Below are 14,607 nucleotides of genomic sequence, written 5' to 3' on the forward strand. Positions count from 1 at the left end.
TGTAACTGAGTGCTAATGAGTAATAGTTCTGCTCCCTTTTTGTTAAGTTGGGTGCGTTAACTATGCAGCACTTTTCATTTCTTTACATTTTGTCTAAAGTGATGACATTGCCTTTTTTTGTTAAAACCAAAAAGATGTGTATATTTTTGGCTTGGAATAGCCTTCTGTTAAAGATTTTTGTATTCATCCTTACTATAGGCAAAAAATAAAACCTCCCTCTAAATTAATTGCACTTTCATTGAAACCAAATCTAAGAAGTATCAGGTATCGGTATCGGTACTCTGTATCGGCAAGTACACAAATGAAAATACTCGTACTCGTATCAGTTTGTAAAAAAAGTGGTATCGTTTCATCCCTATTTTTAGAAATAAAACATTGTGTCAAATCAAGCAAATTATATGAACAAACCCGTCTGTAAAAAGCTTCAGGATGGTACTGAAAATTGAAATAAAACTGTAAAAGTGTGGTGTGTGTATATAAGTGCTACTGAAGGGAAAATTTCTGTCTCTCCGTGTGAGGAAAAAACAGCCTTTGAAGATATGTATTGCAATACAATTCTACAGATAAGAATAGATAAACTTCAATACAATAGTTTATTTTGCATGATTTCTTTTGACTATTCTGATGAAAAACAAACAAACAAACAAAAAAACATGAAAAGCCAAGTAATTCAGAATCGTTTAAAATGATTCTAAATTGATCAGTGCATTTTTTTTTTTTTTTTTGTACTTATAGTGCCCTGCCTTATTAGAAAGTATTTATATAGTCCAGATATTTACACATTTATTACACACTGTAATAGGTTTTAATGCATGTTAATTTATATAGCTGCTGTAAAAGGTTAGTTTACTCTAGATTTTCCTGATAATTTACTCACCCCACTGTTATCCAAGATGTTCATGTCTTTCTTCAGTCGAAAAGAAATTAAGGTTTTTGAGGAAAACATTTTAGGATTTTTCTCCATATAGTGGACTTCAATGGGGATCAACAGGTTGAAGATCCAACTTGCTGTTTCAGTGCAGTTTCAAAGGGCTCTGCACAATCCCAGCCAAGGAATAAGGGTCTTATCTAGCAACACAAATGATCTCCTTTTAAACACAAATGCTGGTCTTCCACTAGCTCGACTTCATGCATTACGTAGTCACGTTTGAAAGGTCACACGTGATGTAGGCAGAAGTATCAGTGCAGTGTTTACAAAGCATATGACATCAAAGACAAACCAATGCCCCTTACAAAAAAAAAAGCGAAACAACATCGGGTGATTTTTAAGTTGCATGTTAGCATTGCAGAGCTTGTGCAAGACGAGCATTTTTGGTTAAAACGTATATACATTTTTCTTTTATTTTTTTTGAAAATAACCATTTAACTAGATAAGACCCTTATTCCTCGGTTGGAATCGTGTAGAGCCTTTTGAAGCTGCATTGAAACTACAATTTAGAGCTTCAACCCATTGATCCCCGTTGAAGTCCACTATATGGAGAAAAATCCTGGAATGTTTTCCTCAAATACCTGCATTTCTTTTCGACTGAAGAAAGACAAACATGAACATCTTGGATGACATGGGGATGAGTAAATTATCGGGAAAATTTTAATTCAGGAGTGAAATAATCCTATAATCTTTTAGGAGGGGAGCCCCTTTGCTAGGGTATTATCATATTTGGGTGTTTTTTGAATTATCAGAAAGTCTGGTTTAATGTCTGGTGTGTTAGGCAGCCATTGCTAAAGGGATAGGGAGGTGAATTTGTCTTTGTGGATGAGCTATGCAGAATCCTGGAGCACAGTGGGCAGAGACTCAAGAGGTCTGATGGAGGACACCGCCACTCTCTTGGGCGGCTGCCATACCTGACATGCTCCATGCTGCATGCTAATGACCAATTTCGGCAAGGACTCTGTAACCTTACCTGACTACGTGCACCTGGTACTAAAGGTGTAAATATTATTGATCTTATATGTTATAGTATGTTGTCAGCGTGTTCATTGCGTGACGCCACATGGATGATTATCTGTATTTGGTTAAATGAGTGCTGAGTGCTGAATCTGAAAGGCCTCCTTTAAAATCAAGTCAAACAAACCTCTTGATCTCATCTCAGGGGGAATGACGCAAGGGCTTTTGTCTCCGCCGTCTCCTAGGCGAGCTCTTCTTGGGTCACCAGGCAGCGCTCACCTGATTTTTGTGGAACAGCTCACCCATCGCCCTGCAATCGAATGCCCCGCTTATTCCCCGCAGGCCCGCCGCGTCTGTACGCCCATCCCAGGGGGTGGGAGAACGATGGGGAGTGCGGCAGCACGCTGAATCTGTTGTACTATTTTAATCTTCACACGTCACTTGGATAATGCATCCGCAGCTCTCCAGCCAGCAGTCAGAAGTGGTTAAAGGTTTTAAATACTACAATTATTTCTGTGACTGCTTTCTGCCACAACTCCTTACAGTTTTTGTTTGACTTAGAAAATGGACCATAATCAGAGTAGATGTTTAATGTGATCTGCAAGAAAATGAGGCTGTAATGGATGGATGCAAAGTTTAGTAGGTTGTGTGATTTTTAAACATTAAAGGATTAGTTCACTCCTGAATAAAAATTCCTGATAATTTACTCACCCCCATGTCATCCCAGATGTTCATGTCTTTCTTTCTTCAGTCGAAAAGAAATTAAGGTTTTTGAGGAAAACAATCCAGGATTTTTCTCAATATAGTGGACTTCAATGGTGGCCAGTGGGTTGAATGTCCAAATTGCAGTTTCAAAGCAGCTTCTAATTGCTCTAAACGATCCCAGCCAAGGAATAAGGGTCTTACCTACTGAAATGGTCTGTCATTTTCTAAAAAAAAAATTATATACTTTTTAATCACAAATGCTCATCTTGACTTTCTTTGCATATTCGCTTTGTAGACACTCTTTGTACTACCGCCTACGTCAAGGTTGACCTTTCAAACATGATTACTTAATGCATGAAGTTGAGCTAGTGCAAGCTGAGCATTTGTGGTTAAAAAGCATAGCAATTTTTAAAATTTCTTTTAGAAAATAAACAATTGTTTCACTAGATAAGACCCTTATTCCTTGGCTGGGATCATGTAGAGCCTTTTGAAGCTGCATTGAAACTGCAGTTTGGACCTTCAACCCATTCATCCCCATTGAAGTCCACTATACGACATAAAATCTTGTAATGTTTTCCTCAAAAACTTGAGGAAAGATAGTGAATTCTGAGAGAATTTTATTTTATCTCACTTGTGTTTTACTTAAATGAGCAAATTCTTTTTTTTTTTAAATCCAAAACAATAGCCTGAATCCTGAATTGATTAACTCTTATGAGTCAGCTCTTTTAATGAATAGCTCTAAAAGACAAGTTACTGATTTGAATCAGCCTGAAACATTTACTGAGAGAAAATTCAGAGAGAATTTATTTCATGTGTGAACGAAATCGGCATTAATACTCAAATATAAATAAATAAATAAATCTGAACTGAATCAAGAAATCTGTCGACACTCAGCTCTAGTGCTTAAAGGAGAAGTTCACTTCCAGAACAAAAATTTACAGATAATTTACTCACCCTTCTTGTCATCCAAGATGTTTATGTCTGTCTTTCTTCAGTCGTAAAAAAATTTTTTTTGAGGAAAACATTTCAGGACTTCTCTCCAATAGTGGACTTCAATGGGGATCAGCAGTTTAAATGCAGCTTCGAAGGGCTCTAAATGATCCCAGCCGAGGAAGAAGGGTAGAAGGGTCTTACCTAGCATAACGATCAGTTATTTTCTAAAAAAAATTACAATTTGTATACTTTTTAACCTCAAATGCTCATCTTTTCTAGCTCTGGGTCAACTTCAAAATCGTCGCTGTTTTAACTTTCTTTTTGTAAAGGGCATTTGACCATCTTTGCACGTTCACTTTGTAAACACTGGGTCGGTTCTTGTGCAATAATGTATTTTAAAGTTGGAGGAGAAAATGGGATGGGAGTTTTTCAACATAACCACACTGTATCGAATCGGAATGCACAGAGCTAGACAAGACAGTCAGTTGAGTTTTGTTTTTTTTTGTTTTTTTTAATAACAAATCGTTTTGCTAGATAAGACCCTTCTTCCTTGGCTCGGAATGTTTAGAGTCCTTTGAAGATACATTTAAACTGCATTTTGAAAGTTAAAACTCGCAGGCACAATAGAGAGAAATCCTGAAATATTTTCCTCAGAAAACATAATTTCTTCACAACTGAAGAGAGAAAGACATGAACATCTTGGATGACAAGAGCTGAGTAAATTTTTGTTCTGAAAGTGAACTTTTCATTTAAGGCCTAAAGAAGCAAGAACCACACTAGACAACAATACAAAACGACGACATAAGTCCCCAAAAATTACACAATAATTTTATTCCAGTTTAGTTTGTGAAATAAGTTGGCACTGTGCTTTCAGCAGTTTAGTAATAGAAAATCTTCTGTTGCTTTTATTCCTAATAGTGCTATTCTTACATTACATTCATATACTGTAAGCTTATGTGAATCCCAAAAATGTTGATGTCTTGATGCCTTTCTGGATCTACTAAGTTTTCTCTTGGGGTTTGTGTCATCATTGTGTGACAGAGATGGAGAGAATTAGTGGACCTGTATGGTCTGGAAACCTTCATTCAGAGAGATGCATGAGGGTTTAACATCAATCACGGACGCTAGCGAGTGCTAATCAACACATCTCCACCCCCACTGTATTCACACCCGCGTTGAGTGACTGATGCCTTCTCATATTCTCAGCCTCAAAGAAAGAGAGCTAAGCACCTCGGGAAGCGTGATTTTCTCAAGCGGGCACATTGACGAGCGAGCCAGTGTTTAAACTCTCCTCCAATGTCCCATCCTTTTTAAGAGCATTAAACGCTGATCAGCATTCTGGCACCAAGCCTGACCGCTTGCACGAGAGCAGAGAGAGAGAGACAGAGAGGAGTGACAAAGATTTGGACAGGAGGAGTTTTCAGCTCTTCCATTAAATCACTGCCAGAGCTTTAAAGACCAGCTTCAGCCTGCTCTTTAGTCAATACAGGGCTTTCCAGGAACTGTACCAGCATGTTAGCGCCCCACAAGGCCCTGGGACATGTCAGAGCTGGCTGTGGCCAAAGACAAGAACAAGCCTTTCAGAATGACGTGAGAAAAGATCCATACTGTAGGTCCATAGTTTTGTTTGCAGACCATGACAGAAAATACTCAAACTTTCTGCAGTGACTCTTGTTTTTCTTAACTTGATTTTTATGATTTCATTAAATCATCATGTGAGTGGTGCTGTCACAATTAATAGGGTGTTCTGAGTGGTTTTTATTGTATTTCTGTGTTTGCTAGCAAGGTTGCAAGATAAATGTTTGGTGGTTGGTAGTTAAAGGGATAGTTCAGCAAAAAATTAAAATTCTGTCATTAATTACTCACGTACTCCTGTCCCGTAAGACCTTCGTTCATGTTCAGAGCACAAATTAAGATATTTTCGATGAAATCCAAGAGCTTTCTGACCCTACATAGACAGCAACACAACTGACACATTCAAGGCCCAAAAAGATAGTAAGGACATCATTAAAATAGTCCATGTGACATCAGTGCTTCAACTGTAATGTTATAAAGCTATGACAATACTTTGTGCGCAACCAAAATAACTTTATTCGACGATGCATTGTGGTACTCTCATGAGTGCACGTCAAAGACTTTCAGGGATGAGAAGAAATCATTGAATAAAGTCATTATTTTTGTTTTCTTTGCACACAAAAAGTGTTCTCATAGCTTAATAAAATTAAGGTTGAACCACTGATGTCACATGGACTATTTTAACAGTGTCCTTACTACCTTTCCGGGCCTTAAACGTTTCAGTTTCTTTGCTGTCTATGCAGGGTCAGAAAGCTCTCAGATTTTATTAAAAAATATCTTAATTTGTGTTCTAAAACAAAGCTCTTATGGGTTTGGAACAGCGTGATGGTGAGTAGTTAATGACAGAATTTTTATTTTTGGGTGTACTATCCCTTTAATGGTTCCTAGTTACTTGCTAGTTTTATTTTATTTTATTTTGTGTTAGTCCTAAGTATTAATTTCCATTATTAATTAGCAAAAAATATATACAAACCTTACATATTATATATTATCTTATATATTAGATAAATCTTAGTTGTAGAAATTTAATTGTGTATGTCCCTATTTTTACCGTTGTTCTTATTTATTTTTATTTTATTTGTTTGTTTTTTTAACAGGGACAATACACTAGGCATTGTTACACACAGACAACCGATGCCGTGTGCATAGGGTCTATAGCATAGAGCTAGTTTGCAGTCATCGTCCCTGGTTAAGCTTTTGCATAAAATCAAAACAACCAAATAAAAAACAAGCACAATCATCACAAGAAACAATACAAGTACAATAAACATGTAGATAACTACGTGTGTAACACAGACTAACCAACAGACTACATCAGGGACAAGGCCATATATACAGTTAAATAAATGAAAGCTTTAAAAAATTGTCAAAACTTAACAAATCATACTTTTGAAAAATTTGACAGTGATGCCATTTCATTGGTTTCTGATCACTTACTTTTAAAGTTTGTTTGTATAGTGACATTACAGGCTTAACAACTGATAGAGAAGCTTGACCCCAAATTATCACACAATAGGTTATATGTGATAATATCATAGCATAAACTGATCATAAACTGAGCTGCTTTAAGAGATATACATGGTCTTATCATACGAAAACAGTTCAGATTTGTCTTAATAGTCTTAGACATTTTCTTTATATGTAAATTAAACTTAAGCTTAGAGTCTGCAGTGGCATCTAAATATTTAAATGATCTAACACTCACTTGGTTAATTTTTAAATACACTAATTTACAATAAATGCAATAACTTAATACTATTTGTTGTCATCTTTAGCAAATCTCAAAATGAATATTCAGTTTTCATACTATACTACTGAACAATATTGTTGTGATGCCAAAATTAACAAAAGTTAATCAGATAGCATTTTATTTACATGTTTATTATGCAATTTTCTTTTTGCATTTTGCATTTTACTAGGGATTTGCATCTTGAGTATTTGTGACCCTGGACCACAAAACCAGTCAGAAGTAGCACATTGTATGGGTCAAAATTATTTTTCTTTTATGCCAAAATCATTAGGATATTAAGTAAAGATCATGTTCCAAGATATTTTGTAAATTTCCGACCGTAAATATATCAGAACTTATTTTTTGATTAGTAATATGCATTGCTAAGAACTTCATTTGGACATCTTTAAAGGTGATTTTTCAATATTTTGCGTTTGTTTTTGAACCCTCAGATTTTCAAATAGTTGTATCTCGACCAAATATTGTCCTCTCCTAACAAACTATACATCAATGGAAAGCTTTTTTTTCAGCTTTCAGATAATGTACAAAATCTAATTTTCAAAAAAAATGACCCTTATGACTAGTTTTGTGGTCCAAGGTCACATTTAGTGGAAAATCATACTTTTATATTGAAGCTGTTTGTTTACCTTATCAAACTTCCCATATTAATTTCCAGTTGGGATGCATTGGCCATTATATACATCTGAATGCAGAATTGAAACCATTCAGGGTTTTTTTTTTGTGTGTGCATGTTTATTCTTTATACATAAATCATTGTTTAATTCCTAAAATATAAAAGAAATATCTTTGATATTTTAACTCGGTTGTATTTTTCGTTCATTTTTATTTGCATTCCTTTATAGAATTGAACTGTCGTTCAAGACTTGATTTAGTGGACATCGAAAATGAACACCGCTTGTGAAATTTAAGAAACACATCTTAGGAACAGTTATTTTGTTGAGCCACATTCTTCAAGACTCATAAATTGGGGATTTGTAGTTCGAGATTAGCGCTAAGTCGAAAGACTACACAAGAAATCCAGCTACCATAAAGTTCTGGCCCAAGTTCAAGTTATGCTCTAAGTGCGTCAAAGCAAAACAGCAGGACTATTTCTGACATTTATCAGTCACTCATTACGCTTTATTGGCTCTCAGCTGATAACACATTGTGTTCACAAAGGTACTGATTCATTTAAGTAGGAACACTATACGCACATAGTATACTGCTGACCACTTAATAATTAAAGACTAATCAAAAAGTGATCGATTCCATTAACTATTCCATAGCAGAGAAAGTGTGCTGAGGGCACATTCGGTCATTAGACAAATTACACTGCAGCCAGACTGCATTTGCATGATTCAACCAGCAGGTGAGGCTACTGTCCCATTGCATGCAATGCAAGGCAACTTCTCAATGCAGAGCTGCCAGTTTTACCAATGATTTCATGTAAAAAAAAAAAATAAATTACATAAAAAATCATGCACATGTTGTTGATGTGTGCATTTGCATTAAAATATATTTCAGACTGTTAAAATCCCCAAACCCGAATGCTTTTTGGTGCATAACATTAACTACTTGAATACTTAACAGGCCCAAGGCTCAGGAAGTGTGGGCCAGTGTTTTTAATAATCACTAAAACTAGACGGTCCAGAACCTTTCTCTTCGTTGCTTGGGGCAGGGCTCTTGGTAGAATGATAAGGCAGCGTGGGTAATGTGCTACCCTGCTGCGTATCCAGTCGCTGCTAGGCAGCGTGGGTATTGTAGTGCGTCTCCGCTGACTTAGAGGCAGGGTGAGTCATCCATTAACATCCTCTGGATCTGTTTTGGAAGCGGCAAATATACAAGCCTGTTATGAGAGCAACATTCTGACACAGGCATTAATGACTCTTACAATTTCTGTTAATAGCCTGCTAGAGGACTTTGTACTGTCTTTGAAAAACAAATGAGCTGTTTTGCTATTATTTAAAAAATTTTTGCTTTACAGACAGATCACAGCCTCATTCTACTGTAAGTTTGAGTATGTGTCTTGCATGGCAAAACTTTTCAGGTTCATTAATGCGTTTGTGTTTCTTACAGTGAGGGTGTTCGGCTGGCCATCTTGGGTCATGGCTGACGCCGAGGACCCCCTTTAGAGCTCGGCGTCTTGCCTCTGAAACCAGGCGAACCTGAGGTCGCACACTGAGGTTTATTCGAAAAGCATCTTTTCCTGCTACTTGGAGAATTTCAGAGGCGGAGAAGATCCGTGGCGTCATCCATGAATTCATCAAACACACCCGGTAAGGGATTTTACTCACTCATGTTGCACCAGGAGTTTAAAGGCTGGAATACACTATGTGACTTTTGGCCAGATTTACAGTCTACAGGAGGAAGTGCTAGTTGCTGAAAGTCAGAGGCAGTCTGCAGATTTTGGTCAGCAGGAGTTGAACAATTTCATGGAAAACTGTGTTATGTATGGTGGGCGCAGACTTTGACGTCCAGTCTGAGAATATCAAACATGTTTCATATTTTGAGGTAGTTAAAGAAAACATTGTTTTCCATTTGTCATGCATTTCCTAGAAATGCGGTACATGTTTGTGTGTTTGTATGTGCCTAGTGTTTTAAATGTGTTCAGCTTCAGTCTTTTAAATTTGTTTAGTTTGTGTGGTGTATTCCAGTCTTAATTCCAGAATTCTACAGCTTGAACTCCAGATTCCATCTGGGCCTACAAAGAAGAGCTGAAGTATGTGAACGTTCGCGTTTTCTGATTTTGGTAGCACTGCATACATAAAGTGTTGTTGTTTTTGCTGGTTTGACTTGGATAAAAAAATAAAATAGATATAGTATAAATCTGTTCAGGGCAGCACAATTTGGTTGTATTTTGTTCAGCAATTTTTCCACTTTTCTTTACCTGACCTGTGGAAATAGTGTTATTTTATTTCAGTTTTATTTCATTTAAATTTTATTTTGTTTTATTTCATTTTTAATTTTTAATTTTTTTTTTTTTTTTTTTGGATAGCTCAATTTATATTATAACTTTTCATTTTTATACTTTCAGAACTAATATTAGTTGGATTTTCAGCAACATGTTTTTTACGTTTTGGCAAACCCTCACTTGAAAGATTATTATTATTGTTATTATTATTATTATTATATGAACCAAATTAAACCATTAATTCATTTCATGATTTAAAAGGGACAAATTGCCTTTATTATTTTATTTTATTTATATATATATATATAATATATATTGCATAGCTCAATTGTATATTTTAACTTTTATTGTTTATATTTTCAGAACTAATATTAGTTGGCTTTCCAGCTACATATTTTTAAATTTTGGCAAACCCTCACTTGAAGTGGATTATTTTTATTATTTATAATAAAAGCAAATTTATTTGATTGTCTATGGATACTATTTTCTCACAGTAGCTGTATTGTTTTGATTGCGCATATTAAACCACAAGCAATTCATTTCTTTAATTAAAAGGACCACATTTTATTTTATTTTATTTTACTTTATTTTATTGGATAGCCCAAACTTGAACAGGATTATTATTGGTGTTGTTGTTGTTGTTGTTGTTATTATTATTATTATTATCATTATTGATTGGTTGATTTTAGACAAGTCCATAAACTAATGGAAACAAATGTAGATGATCGACTATGGATACTGTTTTCTCCCAGCGTATTGTTTTGATTGCGCATATTAAACCACAAGTAATTTTTTATTTTATTTAGTTTTATTTTTCAGAACTAATATTAGTTGGCTTCCCAGCCAAAAGCCACATTTAGCCACATACTGTGGCTAAAACTTCTATTTCTGTTTTCATTGTGCCAATTTATGTGGAATTAATAGTTTTGTACTTTTGAGCAAGTTATGAAACCTCCAGATACTCTTAATTGTTTTGCAGTGTTATGATAGTTAGCTCTAGTCCTCACTGTGAAGCTCTTTTAAGCAACTATATCCCTAAATTAAACTAAAATCGTGAACATTTTTTGGTTCACAAAATGTGGTGATAATTTCAAATTTGCACTGCAATTAGTGGCAAGACATCATTTGGACATATTAGCGTTGTGTTAAGGAAAACAAATGATTAGTGTGGCTTTATTTAAAGGCGTTTGTTGTTATAGTAGTAGTAGTGCAGCGTGACTCACAGCTGTAGCAATTACAGATCACGTTTGGAAGAAGATTTTTGGTCTGTCAGCGGGCGAGTAACCCGTTGTTATGATTGTGTGCGTAATTGCATATAATTGTCTCGTCTCAGGTGAAGCTCGCCAGGGTTTCTCGACTTGTTGCTCAGGCAAACAAAACCTGTGGGTTTTGTCCGTCTTGCTGCATCTGTTGGCGTACTTTGCAGCTTTCTTCTCCTCCTCGCCCCTTTCTTCTCCCATCAGCCCCCTCTTAATGCTCCTTTAATTCATACCTTCGGCCCTGTGCCCGCCCCCGCTCTCTCCTCCCCAGCGCTCCTCGCTTGCCTCTCTCTGACTCTCTGCCGTTTATAATTAGAACCGGTAACAACCTCTATTAACCCTCTGTCCCCCTCATGACGTCTTTGAATGTCAGTGGATGCCGTGGCAACCTTCTACGCTGTGCCCCGCTCCACATCAACACTGCCCGAGGGCTCTTCGCTGATTGGCCCGTTTGCTCGCTTTGATGCAATCTCATTGGCTCTTTCTGTGTGTGTGTGTGTGCCAGTGTGATTGACATTTTATTGAATGTACAGCTCCAATGAAACCAGCTTAGGAAGGTACTCGTCATATATAACAGCAGATGTTGTGATTCTGTGGGTAACATTGTACCAGGTCTGTCATGATAGCTATTCAGCTAGCAGCTATCGAGTCATTTTATTTTCTTTAACTGGTCTTTTTTTATTACATTAAGGAGTTTTATTTAGTGTCCTGTACCCACTACTAAAAAAATATTCTAAATTATATCTGGTGTCCAAATAATTTTTGGTTTGACTGTATATGTGTACGGTACCTCCCCTAATTATGTTATGTCGCATTATATTATATTACATTTAGAGTTGTCAAAAGGTAGCAGGTTCGGTACTAAAATTTTAAAAAACGTCCATTTCCCGCTCATATTTGAGCGCTGTTGAGGCGATTTTTAAACATCGCTGATTGGCCATAGTGTTCACGCGCTCAGCAGACATGACTGTGATTGGCTACAGTGGGAAATGGACGCTTTTAAAATTTCAGTACTGAAAATATCGAACCCGCTACCTTTTGACAACTCTGTATTATATTATTCAGGTACAAATCGTATCTCATCTAATGCTGTGAAATATACATGCGAGTCAGTTCGTACTAATTACTATAATATTGAAGGTTAAAATGAACTGATTTGTATACAAATTTAAATGCTGTTTGTCATAAAAACTTGACAGATTTATTCAAACATAAATTAATTAAAAATGATAATGAATATGTTATATGGTGCATATATTTAGCAAAATGCTCCTCTCTAGAGGTTATTTTTCTAGCTGACTAACCAGTTCACCAGATATGTTTTTTTCTGAGGTAAATGGGACGTTACGTGACATTGTTTACAAGCTGTTATTTTGAGATCTTTCAGAACGCTGATTGAGCGATTACATGAGACAGATACAGATTTTGGTAAATTGTGCGCTTTCTTTTAAAATCTCTATGGAGGTTTATTCATGTTTATTTCATGCTAATACTAGTATTAAGTCAGAGGAGACGATCATTTCTTGTCCGCTTTGTGTTTCCGCTTCTCTGAAACTGATGTGCTACAGCGATCTGTCACTCCACATTAAACAGGGCCATTATTATTTGAATACTGTAATAAAATAGACAGAATTTGAAATCTGAGACTTTTATATCAAAAGCAATAAAGCACAAAGCTTTTTGTGATTTATTTAATGAGAGGTGCGCTACAGTGTTCCGTTTATTAACTGAAAACAGGTTAGACTAATCGATTCCTGAGATTTAAGAATCAATATTGTTTTGTAAAAATCAATTAAAATTGAGCAATTTATATTTTTTGCCCAGCCCTACAAAATAGCATAGAATTTTACTAGCATGAAAATAATTATGTGTATCAGAATCAGTGCATCCCTACTTGAATTATTTTATTTTTGCTGTTATCTGATTTAAAAACTCAACGTAGTGCCTAACGACACCCCTTAAATTAAAGTAAAATCACTGTAATGTTCCACCTCTTTTGTCATATTGCTTTATTATAGAGCTGTCTGTCATAGTTTAGTCAAGTGCACCAAGCTGAAATAATCAGCTATCATCATGTTAATCATCTCAGGATGCTTTTGATGTTGTGCCGTATCAAAGGACCTTGCTTTGCTTGTCTGTGATGATGTCCAGTGAGCCTGGAGCTCCATGTGATCTGGCCTATACAGGCCCATCGAGGAAAAACGAGTTTCAATCCATTCAACCATGCAGCGAGGCCTTTTGTTCTGTCGGGGACATGTCGTACAGTTCTGTTCCTCCAATAAAAGGTCATTTCATCTGCAGAAGCCCTTCACTGTAATAGGCTCCATGCTTTGCACCGGGCAAGTTCAGGGACGCTCGTGTCAAACGTTATGCACTGTCGCTTTGCTGTGCTCTTGTTTTTTCAGGATTATGTGTCTTTAAGATGTTTTCTTGCACTTTCTCTTTGAACTTTCCTGCATGTCCGTGTCTTGCTGAGGTCAATCAGTAGTTTGTGATTTAGTAATGGCGTCTTTAATGAAGCTAAAATTGTACCACAAAAGGATGTGCAAACACATTCAGAGATGCTGTGGAGTGACAGGAGAACATGCTGCTTTCTGTGGTTTTATCCCCCTTGAATTTTGAATACATATTTTCTAAAGTTTGGGTTAGCTGTTATCCAACATGTGACATCTAAAGGCATTTAAAGATTAATGTATTAGCATTTGTTTAATGATAAAATGCTTTTGATGTCAACTCCCTCACTTTAGTTTTAATGAGTAGGATTGCACGGTTTAGCCAAAAAATCATGTTGTAGGGCCCTATGATTTCGGCGATGCTGGAAATGTGGATAGAATTGCGGATTCCAGTTGTAAAAATGGAATTGACTATATAACGTGGAATGTCATGGAATTTGGCAAATTTTGGATAAATAATCAAAAGTAGGTCAGTACACTTTAATCAAAATGCGATATGGACTAGTGTCTGTGCCACAAATACTGTTTAAATATGAATCCTGCATGTTCTTTACTACGCACATACTGAAGTATGCATGATGCTCATGGTGTTTTCAGCCTCAGTATGAGTACATGAACACATAAACATAATCTCTAGAGTCACTTTACGCACATTTTACTATGTCTTGTAGGAAAAAGTAAAACTACCATCATATCATTTGCAAACAGAAACGTAAAGGTCTTCACAGCAACCCATCAAAGTAAAAGTTCTGTTTATCTTGAAGAAACTGTGAAAGAAATATATTACTTGATGTAATGATATTACTACTACTAATAATACAGTTATTATTTTTAAGGAATATTTACTAGAAAAATTATTTACCAGAATTTAATTACCAAAAGAAATTAAATACACAACAGTGTTTCTGAAAAAAAAGATCATTTATTATTACTATTATTATTATTTTTTTTTTTTATTATTATTATTATTATTATTTTTTTATAAAATCAATTCATTTTTTAGTTGAATGAAACCATTCAAATGAAATCCAGAAAATGAATGGAAAACACAAAATTTGGTAAACATAAAACTAAATTTGAGAATTTAGAAAATAAATAAAACATATTTCATAGGGCCTTAAAATTTCATTTTTGTGTCATGATTTCAGTTAATTAGA

At 35.6% G+C, this 14,607-nt stretch overlaps 1 protein-coding gene across 2 annotated transcripts in view; it reads left to right on the forward strand.

Annotated features, from left to right (window-relative positions):
• Positions 1–14,607, forward strand: part of hdac5 (histone deacetylase 5) — a 103,266-nt gene that overhangs the window by 12,300 nt on the left and 76,359 nt on the right. For both annotated transcript variants that reach the window (XM_051103536.1, XM_051103538.1), the window contains exon 2: positions 8,904–9,103. In XM_051103536.1, the coding sequence (XP_050959493.1) occupies positions 9,082–9,103 (22 nt within the window). In that variant the 5' untranslated portion in view covers positions 8,904–9,081. The remainder of the gene's footprint in view (positions 1–8,903; positions 9,104–14,607) is intronic.

Source organism: Labeo rohita, chromosome 3, assembly GCF_022985175.1.
Source record: "Labeo rohita strain BAU-BD-2019 chromosome 3, IGBB_LRoh.1.0, whole genome shotgun sequence".
NCBI classification, from domain to species: Eukaryota; Metazoa; Chordata; class Actinopteri; order Cypriniformes; family Cyprinidae; genus Labeo; species Labeo rohita.